This window comes from Xiphias gladius, chromosome 7, assembly GCF_016859285.1.
Source record: "Xiphias gladius isolate SHS-SW01 ecotype Sanya breed wild chromosome 7, ASM1685928v1, whole genome shotgun sequence".
Taxonomy (NCBI): domain Eukaryota; kingdom Metazoa; phylum Chordata; class Actinopteri; order Istiophoriformes; family Xiphiidae; genus Xiphias; species Xiphias gladius.
Window position 1 is genome coordinate 17212014 of NC_053406.1, and position 19320 is coordinate 17231333.

Sequence of the window (19320 nt, forward strand, 5' to 3'; positions counted from 1 at the left end):
CCTGAAAACTATAATTTCCAGTTTATTGCAATCCATGACCTTCTGGACAAAGCAGGGATTAATGAACAATTTTCTCCAGTCTGTCTGTGTTTTACAACTTTAAGATACGCTGCATTTAAAAATACAAAATGTGGTTACGAATCCAGTTTTCTCACTAATAAAGCAGCACCTGGTTTGAAAACCTGATGGTTTGCCATTTTACAAATACAGAGGATTTGTGGGCAAAGAAATATAATACTTTGTAAACACTATTATTCCTCTCTCCCTGTACATTTATTTTACAGAGATGGAAAAAATTATTTCCTGAAATTAAATTCAAATTTCATGAAGTCAAGACGTTTGCAGCACTCATGTAGACAGTTTGTGTGCTAAGTGAGCCGCTTATGCACACCCACACACACCCAAACAGTGCTGCCTGACACTGTCGAAAGACGTCTGGAAGACTGAAGAGTGTTATGTTCACGGACCTGCTTCATTCCAGTCCAGGAATGACAGATATGATCATAAGCACTGCCTTAATATCTAAATATAACAATGTTGTTTCTTTGTAAACTCTTGCATACAAAAATTCAAACCCACAAACCTCCTGTTTATTTTAGCTGAATGATTTTCACAGCAACGTCCTCGTGTTTTTGTTTATGTGTCATCCTTTGAATCAAGAGACACATTCAAATTTTCCAGTTTCAAGATAACGTGTAAGTTGGTACCGAAGTAAAATCTCACGAAAGCCTAAACAGACCGATCAGTTTAATCAGGTAATTCCAGTTTCATTTCACCCTTACCGCCACTGCTTTACTGTAAAACTGCCTGCCAATCTAAAGCAACACTGATCAGAGAGAATTGAGTGATAACACCAAATTAAATTCATGCTAAACTACTAAATGTCTGCATCTGTAAACCCAGTGCTTGACTGCTGCTTCCCATCTTAAGACACACAGAAGAACAGCTTGATTTGTTCAATGGCTTTGTGAGGATCTGTAGTGCAACAAATTCCAGACAAACATGGCTGCCAAGCTGCTTAATGTACAAAAAAAAAAAGTTTCACTGCATAATCATACAAAAATTCAATTAAGAAAACACTAAGTTTCTACTAGAAGTTAAACTTTGGGATTAGATGTAAATCAGTTTAAACTTGGGTGAACTCTTTGGAAGAAAAACAGCAGGAATTTACTGCACTGGAATGATCAAACAGCTCTGTCTTTAAAAATGCCAGGCACAGAAATTATACGAACAAGGTAAGGAGGATATATCAAGGCCAAAAAAAATATTTTAAATAAAATTGTATTTACACACTGAGTTAGTTAACACATGGTCTGACCAGTGTTTTAGTGTTGTTTTATACTTAAACGTCAAAAGTGGTCCATGACAACAATAAAACTCCCATTACCAAAGTTCAAAGGCCGTGTAAAAATGTTTTACACCACTGGATCAAGTTGAGGGCCGTCAGAGTGCCCTGTGCAACTCTAACCAGCAGAGGGAGATCAGTAATGTCAAATGAGTGTCTTTCCAGGAAATAGTGACAGTCAGAGGTCCATGAATTCAGAGGACTGCGTTCTCACAGTCCCAGTCATAAATTTACCATTCTGCCTTAAATTCTCCTCTTTCTATTTTTACTATCTTTAGCCTCAAATTGCCAGTTCCACAAATGGAGCATAATGCATGAGGCTGACCTTTAGCATGTTCCACGCTGCAATAGAAATCCTGTGCTTGCTTTTCCTCCTCTTCTGACACAGGTACAAGTGGATAAAGACAATTGGATCATGGTGTGGGTCTTGAAAAAAATTAATCAAACTCTTCTAATCATTGCTCTGTCGGTCTTTCCTTTTCTTCAAATTCCCTTGATCTTGTATCTCTTTCACCATCTGGACAAGTCTTTCATTGCAGTCTTCTGATTCTCCTTCTCAAGGTGTCTGTGGGAGCATATTGCCGAAAATGTCTATGAGGTTGTCCAGTCCCCACAGGTAGCCGTCCTCCCTGTTGCCCTCCACCCAGGGACTCCTGTGGTCAAGGGTCTGAGGGTCTGGCAGAGGAACCGTCTTCCCAAAGTCAATCATCCACACTCTGGCCTTCCCCGAGGCGTCGTGCACAAACAGCAGAGAGCTGCCCACGACCTGCGATGGAGAAACCAGTGAGACGGGTGATCTTAGGCATGTGAGCAATTCAGCGCAGAAGCTAATGACAGGATGATATCAAAAATCTTCACTTCGGTGAACCGGTTTGTCTAGAAGTCATGAAAACTGAGTGTGTCTCTCACCTCGTGTGTGCTGAAGAAGTGTGACTGTTCAAGCACTGAGCGGAGATCCTCCAACCGCTGCAGGTAGAGTTTCTAAGGAGAGATAAGGGCGGCAGAACGTGAGTACAGAAACAGCAAGAACTTGCTAAAATTGGCCTGAAAAATGTACGTCTTGACAGTGAGCCTATAGTCTTAGGTCTTTCCTTGATGCTTATTCAGACACCATGAATGACTGAATGAAAATTTTATTATTGTGTCATACATACAACTCTGCTCAACTTGCACGAGCTGACAAGACACTAAATTCATGAAAGCCACAGCATAGTATATTTTCAAAGTAAATACTTTGAATTAGTCAGCTTTCTAAAGCTTGCTTTTACAGGATTTTGAAGTTAGCAAATTTAACACACACATTAAAATTAAACAATCGTTCCTATTTTTGATCCTCTGAACACCAGAATATTTCCGGTTTTAGTTGAGCCATTTCAGGGAAAATTGACTCTTACATCATTATAATGTACAGTACAAACGAAAATGGGACTCACTTTCCAATTACACAATCTACTTACATTTTAAAAACCTTTCTTGGTGTTTTGCATTTACATAAAACTAGCAGTGAACTTGGAACATACCAAAATCTGAGTGTTGCCATCAACAAAGTCCTCCAAGGCCTGCATCACCTGCTCTCTGTGCTTTGTCTTCTTAAAGTTGGTGTTACAAGTTCCATCAGCTTTCTGCTGAAAAAACAAAACCAAACATAAGATACTGTCTATCTTGTTCTTCCCCTCTCCCTTTATCCTTTTTTTATGACCTGCACAAGAAAAATTTGATTCAGTTGTTTATTTACAGCTTCCTGATTCAAGCTAGCTGCTGATACTTGTTCAACTGGAAAAGAATGCCATAGCAGGCTCCTTTAAAATGCTAACAGTGTGTCATCAGGTATTTTCTTTCATGTTTGAGTAACATGCAACTCTACAGTAATTGGTACAACTTGATGATCAGCCCTTGATTTAGTTTTAAAAGAACAAACAGTTCCCTTTAAGGCTGCACCTCCAGCCAAAAACCTCAATTGACTGATTTCCACTTTCACCAGTGAACAAACAGATAAATATTTACTCCCATTGATTGGTTTATTTTTTGTGGAAACAATTTGTTCTCTTCTGTAACACTGACTGCTACAGCCAGGCATGTTCACTGTACTGGATTGCCAGGATGACCTCTGACCTTAATGCCTTCGATACGGAAGCCCATAGTGGCTGTGGAGCTGAGCGTCTCCCTCCACTGCATGTATCTGGGTTTGAGGACACCCTGCTGGGCCCTCTCCTGCTCTGTAGGGGCCCCGGGGTCCACTGCAACCATCTTCTCATACATGTCCTTTCGCAAACGTGGACGCTCTCTTGCTTTTATCAGCTCCTCCTCCAAGTACGTCCTGAAAAGTAAAGGCTCAATAGTTAATTTTTTTTCAATACATTTCTTTATGTATTTTAACATTTTATTTTATTTTCCTTCATTTTTTCTGCATGACTTTTGTCCTTACATTGCTCTTATTTTAATCCTATGAAGCACTTTGTTGACTTCAAATACAGCTAGTATTATCATATGAATATAATAGAGGCAGAAAACTGGTGGGAGTAAACTGTGTTAAGGCTTATACGTGTATAAAGGTTCATTTTCAAGCCTCATTGTATTTCCCTAAAGCATAAGATAAGCTCTAATAAACTGTCTTCTGCAGTCTCTGTGGTCTTAGAAAACGTTTGTCACATAGTCACACTGTCTTACAGTCATACCTGCTGCCCATCTTACAGTCCATGATGGAGGGTGAGTCAAAGTCAGCCAAGAGGTCATCCATCAGGTTGTAGTCCTGCTCGTCTCTCTGTACAACACCATAATATCCAGGCACATAGGGGCGCAGAGTGTCCTTCATCAGCTTCTGTAGGCACTGCTGCTCACATTCACAGTATCGTTTCAACAAGCGCCCGTACTCCCCAGCTTGGAAATTACCTTGGAGAATGAGACAGAACAAAGATTAAAGAAATAGTTGAATATGTGGGGAAATACACTTATTAACTGTCTGGCTGAGAGTTACATGAAAAGATCGATACCTCTCTCGTTAGTAGTGAATTTAAAAAAAAAATTATATCAGGTATAACAAGTTAATTAGCGAGCCTTAGAGGTGCTGTTGGTGCTGTCGGAGTTTGTTACCTTTGGACAGAGCCAGGCTAGCTGTTTCCCCTGTTTCCAGTCTTTATTCTAAGCTAGGTTAACTGGCTGTTGGTTGTAACCTTGTATTTAACGAACAGACATGAGTGGTATCAATCTTCTCATCTAACTCTCAGCAAGACAGAAAATAATTGTATTCCCCAAAAAACAATTTCTTTAAATAATGGGGATTACGAATTAACCCGTATGCATATTATGCAGAGGATTATACGCTGTATATTTATCTATACCTGCATGGCCAGCTAGCTGCACCCATGGGTAGCGCTTCTTGAAGGACACAACGAAAGGGGACCAGTGAACCATCGTCTTCAACTTCTGCCAGGACTTATTCTGGAAGACAAAAAACCACAAAGAACTTCATCCTCTTCTTAAAAAGGTGGGGGTGGTCACACAAATGAAAAAAACGAAGGATTGACTAATCAGCATGAGGGTTTATGATCTGGTCAAACAAAGCACTGAGCTAAATACAGGCTGATAGAATGATTGTTCTTTAAAGGAAAACATACCCTGTAGTATGCGTACACACACACACACACACACACACACACGCACGCACTCACGCACACAAGTAGACGTTGGACAAATCCTCCCCAACCAGATGCACAACCTTGGGTATGTGACAAAGCCCATTCATAAAACATTTACCAAAGCCACCACTGTGGTGGTATAAAACAGACCCTTACTGTCTGAAACTGTGTGTGTGTCTGTGTGTGTAATGGTTATCTGTATTGGGAAACACCACAGCAAGGACAGCGGCTTTGACGTAAGCAATCTGAGAGGAACATGACATGGATTAGAATGGGTGTGTGTGGGAAGTCACAACAAAAGGGACAGCCAGTAAGGGATGGGAATGTGAAACATTACAATGGATATTACCGAAAGTCACACAATATCACTCAATATTTTCTCTTGACTCCTCCTTAATTTGCAGTATCTCCAATCATTCCTAAAATTTTTTTTTTTTTTTATGTATACCACATACAAATAAATGTTTAACGCAGAAACCCTCATGGTTTAAAGAAAGAAAAAAAATGACAAAACGGGTGTGCCACAGAGGCAAAACAGGTTTACATGAGTAATAAAATGCAGGGACAAGAAGCAATAATCATAAAATTAATCTTTTTATGACTAAATAACTTCTGTGAATGACTGCCTGGCCTATCTCTGTCATGTTTTCATGTTGGCCTATCTCTGCACTCCTTGCTTGCATTCTTTCCACAGCTGCTCAGTTGAAACTCTGTCACAATAAAACAGCCTTAATGCAGGAATATACACACACAACGGAAACTGTGAGTCTGTGTTTACCTTTGAAGAAGAAGAAGAAAAAACAGGCTGTATTTGAGTTCATGGAGTGCTGGTCTGTGTCTCAAAGGTTTAAAGGCCCTGAGAGCCAATTTTTTAAATCAGCCTCTGACTATGAGTCCAAAAAACACAAAATACTCTGCTGAAGTTGGTTGAGGCAGATTAACAGAGTTTTTGAGTGTTAAACTCTTAAGAAATTAAACCTAAAGGTGTATTATTCAAAATGTTTGCTTAGAAACTTTGATTTGAAGCTAAGTTTTCAGAGGCTTTAGCCATTTTAAAGTCCAAAATGAAGCCAGAGAGACACCATACAGTACATACTAAACACTAGAACACAAGCGTTTGCATTACCCGATCATTATAATAACCATTTACATTTTGGGATTGTCTTGTAGATTAAAGGGTTACTCGACTATCAAAACTCAACATGAAGAATACAGTATTTAATGTCCTTTTATGGACATAAACATTAAAAACATTACCTCTAAAAACTGTTACATGCTCAACATAATATACACATAGTGCAGGTGAGTCTGTTTCATCACCATCATTGAGCCTACAAATACCAAACCTTTCAAGGTGACAAATGCGATTGCAGTCATGACTACGGTCATCCTGTTTTGAAATAAAGAGGGTTGGCTAACAATTCTCTGACTTCATTCAACAGCTATGATCATCTGTTGGTTCCTCATAATGGGAAACTGTGCACATCAGCCTTGTGCTACGACAGACAGCTGGTCTATGTCAGGATTTCAGAGAGACACAAGAGGCAGAGAGTAATGAGTGTGAGTAGTTGACACCTGTGACCTGATCCTTCAATCGCATCAACAGATTAACCCACACATAACCTCCGCCACTTCAGGGCAAAGAAACGTATGAACAGCGACTGCATTTCCCCAAACGGCAATATAGAAACCACAATTCGCAACATGACAAAAATTCATCTCGCTCATTTGGACACATTCAATTAATCAAACCAGATGCTTCATTGTGAACCGTGCATCAGCAGTGAAAGCCTTGAAGGACTCACAAATGTATCTAGGAGTTGTAAACCACAATCATTTGTGAAACGTGACACTGCAAATCCTACTGCAAATTCAGTAGGTTTTCCATGACAACAGGTACTATTACTCACTATTTTTACTTCAGTGACCAATGTCAGCCTGCTAAGGGTGAAAGAAATCATGTGCCTCTTCTGCTGTATATTCATTTCTTCACTTCTTCACTTACTAATTTGTAATTCTATCTTCCTTTAGATGTAGTTTCTACAGTGATGCGGGAGAGTCTTTCCTTTATGCTCACTTCCAGTGTCTCTCTGGATTTGATTGATTTGTTATTTTGGTCAGGATTCCTTCAAAAGAAAACTGCATAGAGCTGTATCCAACCTTGGCTTAAAACTCTTGGGAGCCTGAAAATACCCTTAAGACAAAGAAAACATACCTAAACTCTTCCTAGCCTTTCCACCATTTATCCTCTTTTCCGTCTTTATAACCGGACAGCTGAATTCCAACTGAGCAGAGAAATACCAGATTAACAACAAGCATCCCTTCTAATCTTAACCCACTTAAAACACAACAAGCAATCCACCTTCAGACACTCCACTCGGTCAGTACAGTAAAACTGTCGCCAGTGGTTGGCCTCCAAAGTGCTGCTGTAAGGGATAATTATGAACCTGTTACATAAGGATCTAACACAGGGGTCTATAAGACAGCAGGAGGACTCTGCCACTGCTCTGAATAGATGGGGAACAGACACCCAAAACTCCAGCCTCTCTTCTTTCACTCCTTTTAATCGGGAAGCCATCAAGCTCTCTCTCTAATTGCCTTGAGCTGACAGCTTAATGTGTTGCCTCTGTGGGGTCAAATGTATCTGACTAATTTTACCAGTCACAGCCAGAGCTAGTGCTGCTAATGTTTTTATGTTAAAAAAAAAAAAAAAAAAAGATTTTGTTTCAGTTTAAACTGCAGATTTGTTAAGTACTGCTGTCTCATCCTGTTTCCATCCCACACACTTCACATTTCATCTCACACAGTCCAACCTTCACCATCTCTGCTTTCTCTTTTATATAACTCATGTATATATAGCACAGAGCTTCATTTCATCTCGTTGTTTTCCAAGATTCCTCTTCATTCCCCAACTCTCTGAGGTTGATAAATATGTTCTGCCATCTTATTTTTCCTTCCTCTCTCAAGTTATTTTTTCCCCCCCCACCTAATTCAAATAGAAGCCCCTCAACTGCTTGCTTCTGCCACTTTCTCTCAATCAAATGTCAACATCTTGTACTCCCAACAGCTTTCTTTACTGTTTTCTTTACTCTTACCAAACTTCCATCCTCCCTGATATTTACAGGCCTTTCCTAGATTTGGAATGCTGGGAATGCTGGGATACATACACACACACACACACACACACACACACACACACACACACACACACACACACACACACACACACACACACACACACACACACACACACACACACACACACACACACACACACACCCCCGCTGGGGTCCCTCTGTTCACATGACAACAACAGTCATACTGGAAGAAGTCACACAGACCACAAGAATGTCTCTTTACAGTCTCAGTTTCCAACACACACATAAGCCCCTTTACACACATTATAAAATATGAGAGCAAGGCAAGACATGCACTTGCTTGTCAGTTTATTAGGTACATATAGCTAAAAGTGGGGCAAACTTAAAAAACAGTCCTGTAATAAATCCTACCTTCAGAAAGGTTATAATGTTCAGTTTGTGTTGAAATTGTTTCAGAGAAATGTTGATTCAACTGTAGTCATTTTAGAGGCTGTAGTTTTTTTGGCATTGTATTGCATTATACCAAGAAGTATCTCTAATATTTTAAGTCCAACCTCACTGATGTAAGTTGTGGTGGGTTAGAAACATCTCTCAGTATAAAGCATTAGTTTTAGCTGTAGTAGGTGTACATAATAAAATAGCAATTGGGTGTATTTGTCAAAAGAAAATACCAATATTCACATCTGAGAAATTAAATGATTGCATTAAGTATTACAGCCTGAAGCATGATGATCCTGCTGGTTGGCTTACTGGCTTCTTAACCCAGATAGAGAGATCATCACAGTTGCACAGGACCAACTGCAGACTGTGTGCCACATACTGTAATAGCAACAAGACACTGGGATATCACTTAGATTGCATTTGAATACCCAAATCTCTCACCTGCATCTGATAAAATCCTTAAGAAGCATGATGTTATCAACGACATTCAAACAGACTGGGGATCATATAAGCTGAATTTGAATCTGCTCTGGATAAATTTGCCACTTTCCATTTCTTACCTGGCAGACAGAGCAATAGTGGAGGAGGAGGCAGGCACTGACACATGCACACAGAGCCCCAGAGACGAAGCGAGAACGCAGCCAGCACAAAATACTCTGTTCCATCAGCACAGTGTCTCCCAAAAGAAGCACTTCCAGGGATGTGTGCCTCCCTGTTGGCCTGAAATCCTTCACAATCATCTATTACCCTCTTTAACAGAGTCTACTGTTAACTCCTGGTTAATGGTCTCATTCCAGTTATTTAGCTTCAGTTATTCTATAAACCCTGGCTGTAAACTGAGGCCTATGTTTCCTGGTAAGTAATCCTCTGTTATAGGCACTCTCACTTATTTCTCACACTGACCCCCTCTTCTTCACTACAACCTCTTTTATTCATCCAAAATTACAATTTCTCCTGTTTCAACGTCCTGCCACTCCTCCCTTCCTCTCTTAACACTTTCTCAATACCTGATATCTTTTTTGCTGTCCTCAAGCATATCCACGTACCAACAAACCTAAAGCTGCAAATTTTGGCTCTCTTTCAACCATCTGCCTGCTTGAACTAGTCCACTTTCCTTGTACATCCTCCCTTAAATCAGTCACCCTCTTTGCCTGAAGGTACTATAGGTGTGTTATCTTTCTCCTCAGTCTAACCTTTGTTGTTCACTCCACTTTCCCTCTCTCATCCCCTAATCCACACAGGGCCTATCCTGAGCCCCATGCTGAGCCAATCTCCTGCCAGATTCATGACTATCTGGCAGCATGGGGGTAGGGAAAACAGGCCTTCCCAGACCCTCCCAGTGCTCTCCTTTTGCCTGCATGACAAATTCCTCAGTACTATGTAACCTACAGAGGTGTGTGTGTGTGTGTGTGTGTGTGTGTGTGTGTGTGTGTGTGTGTGTGTGTGTGTGTGTGTGTGTGTGTGTGTGTGTGTGTGTGTGTGTGTATGTGGACACAGAGCAGAACCTGTCAGACGACTATCATCGCCTACAGCAGTGACTACATATGCATATACTGAGGGTGTTTTCAGGTACTGTTAGAGATCTTTTCTCAAAAGTAGTTGATATAAAACCACATCCCCTTCCCTGAACTTAAGTCTTCATGTTCAAGCAACTCAGCTGTGGTGGCCCACTGAACATACAGATGATGGCACAGCGAACAACTATCCTCAGAAAGGGACTGTGGATAAAGTTAAACAATATCTTGCCATTTTGACTTTGTTCTTAGGAAACTACTGACTGTAATATAATAGTACTATTTATTTTCTTTGAGCTTGTACGTATGTCTTTTCAAGCTGTATATTAATGCTGAAACAATTAATCGATTATTCAGAATATTAATCATCAGCAATTTTGATAATCGAGTATTTGTTTATGTAATTTAATGAGAGAAAATACCACATATATTTGCTGCTTTTCTCTCTTATCATTGTAAATTGAATGTTTTGAGATTTTGGACAGCTATCGCAGAAAAATAAGACATTTCATGATGTTACCTTGAGCTCTCAAAACCTACAATGGATGTCTTTCACCATTTTCCACTACTATTTATATATACTAAATGAGGAATATTGAATTTTTTTAATCCACCACATTTATGTGACAGCTACAGTGAAAACTTTAATTAAACAAGTTTTAATCTATAAAACATATTACACTGTTAGAGATTACCATCCAGCTGTACATATAATTGTTAAAAATAGCTCCATGTCAACCAACTACAAGAGTAAAGTGTTAATAGTATAACACTCACATGGGGCATTTCTCTGCATTGAGTTCCTTTATTCAGATACAGGTTGCTGAGCTTACTTACATATTCTTTCCTAAGTAATATAGTGAATGCAATACTTTTGCTTGTAATGGAGCATATTTACATGTGGCATTGCTTTTACTTTTGTAAAGCATCTGAATATTTTCTCCACCACTGCACGTCATTCTAATTTGTTAAGCTAACGTAGAGTGTAGCTGTTTTGTGTTGGACTGTCATTGACATTATGTCCATTGTGAGGTGCGTCTAAGTGGAGTTGATTGATGCTGTCAAGGCTGTAGAAATGCAGATTGTAAATATAAAAGCATAGAAAAAAATATAATAGAAATGGGTTCAGAAAAGCAAACAGTGTGGAGTGTCCTTCTCTCTTTTTTTTTCTTTAGGTTTTTTATTGCATCATGGATTTTTTTTTTCTGCTTATTAACTTTGTGTCATGGATTTAGTGTATAATAAGTGCTGTGGGAGTGGTGTGTGGGACTTTGAATAATGATTGGCACGGAAAACAAGTCTGCAATTGTGGCTCATGTGAATAAGCATGAATAAATTAGAAGAATCATCACGTGTAGGCTTCATTTTCAAAGTTTCAGTGTATGTTTTTGTCTGTCTGATCTATCTTCTGTCATCTTACCCTACTTTTCCTCTTGTTTTCTGTTCCATGTCACTGTATGTCTCATGGTGTCTCGGGGGAAAATATTAAGCTTTTGTGCAAGCCTGAATGTGGGGGGAGAAAGAGTGTCTCATACTGGAGGGGAGTAATCTGATAATAAGTTATAAAATAATATGTGCATTGTTGGGCTGAGTAGACATTTGTAGGAATTCACAACTAATAACATTAAAATATCAGGGTCAGAGTAGATACTGTCGACAAAGAGGGGGGAAAAAGTACCATATATGGCAAAGACGTCACCTAGCAACCGGCTCTGCCTTCAACCCAATTTTCCATGACACACACTCAACTCTGAACGCAAGACGGCATCGCTGCGTCTGTGTATGTGCGAGTCTGAGCATGCATGTGAGAGCAAGTATCTGCTCATGTCACTGAACGAACAAAATGTAACTGGTTTGGCTGGGAGCTGACAGCTTGGCCTTGCTTTATAAAACTAGTAACAAAACACACGCACACACACACCCTCCTTCAATTAATTACTTTAAAGCCAACAACAGAGCTTTTATACAACTACGAAGGAACATACATGCCCATTAAAAAAACAGCTCTCACCACACGCCACCGTCATTGTGTTTGTTACAACAGCTCAAGTGCAACTCCTCAGGTTGCTCATTTCCTGGCTGTCAATGTAATAGCCAGGAAATTACACTGTCCACTGACCTGCTGATTCAGATGATCATCACTCTAACTGGTAGCCCATCAATTAAGTTTGCCATGAGGAGAAATGTGTATTTGAAAGTGATGAAGGTATTCCCATAATTTAACTCAGAAGCGGAAGCCACGGGGACAGCAAACACAGAGAGAAACATTAAGAAATACTAAATTGGAAGTTGAATAATTCTTTGTTCTTCAGCTGAGTTCAAAATTCCATGTAACGCTCCAACATTACAACACTGGAAAAAGGAAATGTAATATTACTTGAATGTGGAAAGGCCAATAACTTTGGATGAGAATAAACTAACTTCAAAACCATAAGAGAGAGGTCTCACAAGCAGTTTAGCGTTTGTATTAGTTGATTAATCAACCCAAAGAAAAATATTCAGAAGCATTTTTGATAATTGATCAGTTATTTTGACAATTTTTCAAGCAAAAACTCCAAATATTCTCTGGTTCCAGCTTCAACAGTGTGAGAATTTGCTGCTTTTTTCTGTTTTATAATATTTTAAAATGAATATTTTGTGTTTTCGACTGTTGTATGGACAAATTTTGGACTCTGAGACAAGATCCATGGTAATTTTCCACTATTTTCTATCGGTCAGGAAAATGATTGGCAGAATAATCAATGATGACAATGATCTTTAGTCCCAGTCCTAAAACTCTGAGTTCATGAAAGCCCAGACTTTAAATTGGTTATCTGAACCTTTAGGATGTACAATAGGACGATAATAATGAGGCCAGGATCAAAAGAATCAAAATGTTTAAGTTTCAATTAGCTGAGGAAAGAAGATGGGGGTTCTCGACAGAGTTCCTTACTGTATATGAAGATTTATGTTCAATTATGTTTTATCTACACCAATTAAGCTAACAAGATATGAGATATCTTGTTTTGTTTTTTGTGGTAGTTGTTAGGGTTGTGTCATTCTGTTTTTTAGATATGTAAAGGAACTGTTTGGGAAACTGAAATTATAAAATAGCACAACATAGCCCTCACTACGAACTGTGTAGAACCTGGGCACACTCACTTTGGATAAGAAACACAGTAATATACCAATTGTTGGTCATCGCTTAGAGGCCTATCTCCACCTCACATTGATCATAAAGACAGCAGTGTTCAGTACAGCCGTCAGAGAAAGAGTACAGTGCGTTTTTCTGCGCCATGTCTTTCTTGGTCTCTCCCTCTGGAAAAATGACGTAAAATACCAGACAAGGGTGGAACGTCTGCTGTGGAAAAATAACTGGGGCTAGATTATTGAAAATATAGATGAATACAATTTCCGCCAGGTTTCTAAGTTTTGGGCAGGGCAACATGAATAGCAATGCAGACAGTTGACCATTTTTCAACGTGCATGCTTGGTGATGTGGCCTGAACGGAAAGCCTGGACATTCAGGATTCACACACTGCTGAGAAGAGAGGTGGGGGTACTGGAAGGCTGTCTCCAGTGGATACATCCTGTTTTTAAGACTCTCATTCCAAGCATTTTTAGACACAGTGCATCAAAGCCTCCTGACTCAGTTGCAACTTCCTACATGGAAACTTTAAACTGCATCTCATGCCTGGAGGAGAGGAAGACCTTAAGCCTCTGGGGCGGCAAAGTAACTTCTAGATCACTCTGATTTCATTTGTGTAGTCTATTTGCACATGAGCTGAAGTAATAACGATAATTGGATGACAAATGATTCAAACATGTTCTCAGTGAGTGCTTAAAAGGTCCTACAGCTGAGCTCATCAAAGCCATGTGATCATGAGCCATGGGAGTTGAGTGACATGGATGATAAGAGTCAGTTTCCTCTAATTTGGTTTAAATCTGTAATAGTCATGTTCCATTCATCAGGGTGATGTGAGTCTAACCGTTAAGGCTTTGAACCACACATTAGAAAAATTATTCTAATGTCATCTTTCAGATTTTCTTAAACCGGAATTTAAAACAAACAGAGACCCACCAAAACCACGAGACATGCGCTGTGTAGAAAACCTCCTGATTTACTTCAAAGATCATCATCTCCTGAGAACTTACCTTAAAATATCAATTCGTCAAAGTTCAAACAACTTTGACATGTCTGACCCCTGACATGCTCTTCAGCCTGGTGATTTAACTGTGTGACAAACATGACATCTTTATGTCCCCTGACAGTGACTGATATGAGTGTCATTGTGCAACATGTATTTGTCTGAAGTAAATATGGAAATACATGTGTACGTCTTCATGCTCCTCTGAGCTATCTGATGACTAAACAAAGTGCCCGGTTGCTTAAGCTGTTACAGGATAGAGGAATGTCCAGCATTTGTCCTGTAAGCAGTGTGTGTACATCACATCCATTCTATGCATCTTTGTCTATTACTGTGTAGTAATTTTGCAATTGACACCATGGTTTCTTCTGGCGAGGAATGGCCCTTAATCGCATACTGTATGTCTGCCATATAGTTAGTTGCACAATATTTGCATTTGCCATTTTTTTGGCACCCAAAGCAGTGAGACCGGTTTACTTTTTTTTCTGGGAGTCCAGCTGTGAGGGGTTTTTTTTCAGTAAATAAAATAAATGTGAATGTAACACTTACAAGAAATGTCCTCCTTGCGATTGTTAATAACTACACTGCACAGATGATTTTAACACATGATCTGTTGTGAAAAACACATGAAGGGACACTCACCCCTGTCCCATCGTCCGGGCTGCAGAGAGACCGGGCCGGAGACAGACTGGACTCGATGTCGCTGCCATTGAAGTCGTCCTCGGACTCCTCGAAGGACGATGCAGAAGACAGGCCGATGGAGGATGAGTTGGACAGCTTCCTCGGTGAGCGCATCAGGGCTGGGGACCCTCCGCAGCCGCTGTCCGAGCAGGGAGACTCGTCCTCAGGCTGAGGTTCAAGACACGAGACGGTGCTGAGCTCCGTGGGGACGTTCAGCAGAGCCTGTGTCCCCTGAGAGCGGCTGGGACTGGGGTCTCTGGTTATGATGAGTTTCGGGATGGTTCCTGGGAAACTTGGGCCTCCAGGGGGGCTCTGAGGGGCCTGATCGGAGTCCTTTCGGCTCTCAGTTTTAACCGGACAATTGTTTTGGTCACCGGCCGCTTTGGGTGGATATGAAACGTTACTAGAGTCAGTTTTTGTCATTTTAGCCTCAGCGTGCTCGTCCGTTATTGACAGACCACTATTCAAAGGTTGATCCGGAAGCTCGGTGTGCGGGTCAGAGGTGAGCGGAGGGGCTGAAGTCAGACTAGTCCCCGTTAGTACCCTGACCTCAGAGCGATCCTGGCTGTTTCCGCCCGGCGGCTTCTCTTCCATGGCCCTCGCCGGGGGATCCGAGGCATTGTCCTCCCGCTCGGGTTTCGGATCCTCGCAGCCCGCACCGCTGACTTCACCGGTCCGCGTTTCCAAACCTGACGCATCGGACGAGCCAGCAGTTGCCTCTCGGCTCACGGCGTGTTGCTTAGCTTCGGTATCATCATCTAGGCCGGCTGGTGTCTCGAAATAACCCGGGGCTGCTCGATGTTCCACAACCGCCGACGCAACCTCGTCCCTCGGCAACTTGCCTACTCTGTGGTCGCGGCGCGTTTGTGGATCTCCGGCTCTGTTTCCGCAACCGAAATCCGCTTCTGTTTGGCTGGAGTCTCGCTTTCTCCTTCCCAGGCACGACAACACGTTATTTTTCATCGGATTCCTGTTTAACCGGTCGCTCCGTCGCTTCTCTCCGCTCCGAAATCTGCGGATACGGAGCCGTTGGGCTGTCTCGCAGGCTTCCCACTTCGTTCTGCTTTGGGTGGAGGTGCTGTGCGATAGATCCGAGCGAGTTTGGCCCATCCTACATGCCGTAGTAGTAACAGTAAACCCAGACACAACTTCCGAGGTTGATTTTGACAATAGTTGAAATAAATTAGACTGCGATTCTTACAATGTACAGTAAGCCATTAGACATATAATCCTTTTAGTCAGCCTGGGATATCTTATATTGGCCCATCCCTTTCCTCCACGTGGGAATTGTTCATCATATCTGCCAGAACAAACACATGATGAATAATTTATTAAACACATTAATTGCATGGATTAACAATAGCCTACTATAACATTACACTTTGTCACAAACACTCCCTTACCTTAAACTCCATTAATCAGACTGATAACAAATCATTAACAGCACACATAAAGCGCCCGCATAGTCTTAACAGACCCAGTAAACACTAGCTGTCAGTAATCAGTGTTTGGCTCAAGAAAACCAATTCATCTGTGATTTATCAGCTTTCCTGGGGGAGGCCACAAGACTCAGAAACTGACTGGAAAGTCATGTCATTTTCATTAGCACCAACAGTATATTCACTGGAAAATGTGACACGAGGAGTGATTTAAATACTGCGGTAAAACAAATGAGTGCAAAGAAATTCAAGGTTTCAGGGAGTTTGAGACTCAGTTTCTCCATTGTTAGTTGGTGTAATACTGCCCTCCTGTGTCTGGACACTGTACCCTTGTCCAAGTAAGCTTCTTGTATCCGTATAGCACTTTCCTTCAGACCCCAATGGTGATCTGTAAAGTATATTGTTTCATAAAAAAGGGTACAGGTGGCATAAAATACGGTTAACATAAGAAAAACATACCTCTGTGTAAAACAAAGCATTGACATGTCCAAGTTAAAATGTAGAAGAAATGTTGACTCAAATATACATACAACACTATTTTCAACCAATCTTTTACTTCACAACAAGTGTAGGGTTTCAACTAAGTATTATTTTCATTATCTATCAATCTTTCACTTTCACTTATTTGTTTGATTAATTGATTAATTGTTAGGTCAAGATGAAAAAAAATAGAAAAAAAAAGTTGCCCAGTGCCCAAGATAATGTCTTCACGTTGCTTGTTTCATTTAACCCAGTCCAAAACCACAATATATTCAGTTTAAAAAGATATACAAAAGCAAATTTGATCAGGTATTTAACATGTTCATATGTCTTATTGGATCGTAAAATGAATATCTTTGGGTTTTTGGACAGTTGTTTGGACAAAACAAGACATTTTAAGATTGGGTTTTAGGAAGTTGTGATAGTGAGAAACTAATCAGCAGATTAATCGATTATAAGAACAACTGTTAGTTTCAAATCTTGTCAAAACACAGCAATACAAACAGTATGTGGGCTTCAACCTCTATGTTTGGTCCTAATTATGGTGAAATATACTAGGTAAAATTAAACACTTTGGGGTAAAACTTTAGGGTAAATTATACTTTCCTCTCTATATAAAATAGTCACAAATTCCACCCTGCTGATAGCTATTCACTAAATACTGTTTTCACATCAATACTTTGCATGTAAATACAAAAGTCACAGTGATCAAAAGTGTGGAATTGGCAGCTTTCCTCCTGTTAAAGACAGGTTTCTTCTTTTTAAAAAGACATACAGTACGGCATCCAAGTAAAATTCTAAGTATGTGACGCATTGAACTGCTGAGTGTTATTCACAGTCATTTACCCTGACAGCAGTGCAGTCACCCCGCTGTCAGGAGGGAATGCTCACAAAAAGGAAACAGGAGACAGGAAGGATAACAATGGAAAGAACAGCTCATCGTATACCACACACACACACACGCACACGCACACATTCAAGTACATTTTTTTTGGGATCAAAATCTTAAATAATCATACATAATTATAACTCACACAGGGGTGGGTGCTGAAATCGACTGGATCCTTTTAAACACAAGTGCACGCAAACATGCCCCCAGCCACACGCACTCAAACAGTGACACACCTTATGCAAGTTGGTCATTGCTCGGTAAACATGTAAAATGCTAAAAAGAAAATGATCTAAGATGTCAGAGCAATAAATGACAGTAATACCCACCAGTCACACACTGTAGCATCAGTTATCTATATCATCTATTTGTTCAATCAGAGGAACACACAGAGGGGAACACTTTCACTTTTGCCCTAAAATTAAACATCCATCCTTTCCGAAGAAAATAATACCGCTCTCTATAAAGGTTGTTAGTTGTTTCCGGTGGTGAAATCTAACTGAAATACAGTACCTAAGTAAACGTACCAAGTACAATTTTGAGTTCCTTGTACTTTACTAGAGGACTTCCACTTAAAGCTATTTTACAGGCTCCTTCTGATCCACTACATTTCAGAGGGAAATATTGTACTTCTTACTTCAGTTCATTTATGTGTCAGATGTAGTTACTTTGAAGATCAAGATTTTACAGACAAAACATGTCACCAGGTCATAAAAAATAATGTATTGTTATAGATTAAAGTACACAACGATATATACATAGTTTAAACTTTCTCCAACTCAACTAGCTAAAAATTTAGGAGACATTCAAATGCACCATAATGCATTAGTGCGATGCAGGAACAATGATAATAATAATCCACTATTTTCTTTCATTCTGTCGCCAATGAGTACTTTTTACTTTTGATACTGGCAAAAGATAAAAAAAAATATATATATATACTAGATTTTATGTATTAGGCTACTGTGACACATAGCTTTCGTTCACTGTGATTTCGGAGACATCATTTTGTCACCTACAGACCGCCCCAAACTGATCAATAATTGGACCAAAAGACAGCTTAAACCCTACTACACTTTTGACAATCATTAGCTTACAACTTACCAGACAGAAAGATCCCGAGGTCCTGCTCTGGTGCATGTGAAGCAGCTGTCACAGGCCGGCAGGGATGTGGAGGGTTTATAACTTACAGCAGGGTGAGAAGGGGATCTGTGTGTCTGTGTGTGTGTGTGAGAGAGAGAGAGAGAGAGAGAGAGAGACTTATCTGTTCAACTTGCGGTGTGTGCACTGCTGCCGTTGTGTAGTACCAGCATGTGGTTGAAGTAAAAGAGGAAACGCTCGTCAAAACAGGGGCAGGTCTAACTAACGCTCGGGTTCTGTCTCTTCAACTGACACCCGAAGCTACACGAAGTGAGATAAAAGTCATTGCGAAGTGCCCGAAGCAACTGGCAATCAAGCAGACACGTTAAATTACATACTTTGACACCGTGACTGAGACGCCGTTACTATGGGACCGCACGAGACACGAGTTTATTTAAAAGTGTTGCTTTCAATTACTCCCTGGAATTTCTTGGTTCTTGGTTACGGGTGGCTAGTTTCAAGCTAGTGATTTACTACATCGGGTTGCACCAATAAAAATTGCATTTTTGGAAGGTGCAAATCGTCTACTAA

The 19320-nt window shown here is 40.3% G+C and overlaps 1 protein-coding gene across 5 annotated transcripts; it reads right to left on the reverse strand.

The window, feature by feature from the left end:
- Positions 1 to 4: 4 nt before the first annotated feature.
- On the reverse strand, positions 5 to 19251 carry itpkcb (inositol-trisphosphate 3-kinase Cb). 5 transcript variants are annotated; one of them, XM_040130163.1, is made up of 10 exons: positions 19128 to 19197; positions 18754 to 18866; positions 16043 to 16141; positions 14803 to 15952; positions 4684 to 4783; positions 4021 to 4234; positions 3458 to 3662; positions 2866 to 2967; positions 2255 to 2326; positions 5 to 2111 (listed from the first exon to the last, which is right to left on the reverse strand). In XM_040130163.1, the coding sequence occupies exons 3-10, from the start codon at positions 16057 to 16059 to the stop codon at positions 1902 to 1904; spliced, it is 2070 nt and encodes a 689-aa protein (XP_039986097.1). In that variant the 5' UTR covers positions 16060 to 16141; positions 18754 to 18866; positions 19128 to 19197; the 3' UTR covers positions 5 to 1901. The 5 variants fall into 5 exon arrangements, with proteins under 5 accessions (XP_039986097.1, XP_039986096.1, XP_039986098.1 ...); XM_040130162.1 differs by having other exon boundaries at positions 18754 to 19251; XM_040130164.1 differs by lacking the exons at positions 18754 to 18866; positions 19128 to 19197 and adding an exon at positions 16609 to 16627.
- Between the last annotated feature and the right edge of the window lie 69 nt (positions 19252 to 19320).

What these genes read in the sequence shown, in the direction of transcription:
- itpkcb (XM_040130162.1), bottom strand. An exon ending in GCCCGGACGATGGGACAGGG is followed by an intron (nt 4,784 to 14,802) that starts GTGAGTGTCCCT and finishes TTTGTCTTCCAG; the next exon opens with AATAAGTCCTGGCAGAAGTT. An exon ending in GACTGTAAGATGGGCAGCAG is followed by an intron (nt 3,663 to 4,020) that starts GTATGACTGTAA and finishes TTTACTTTTCAG; the next exon opens with GACGTACTTGGAGGAGGAGC.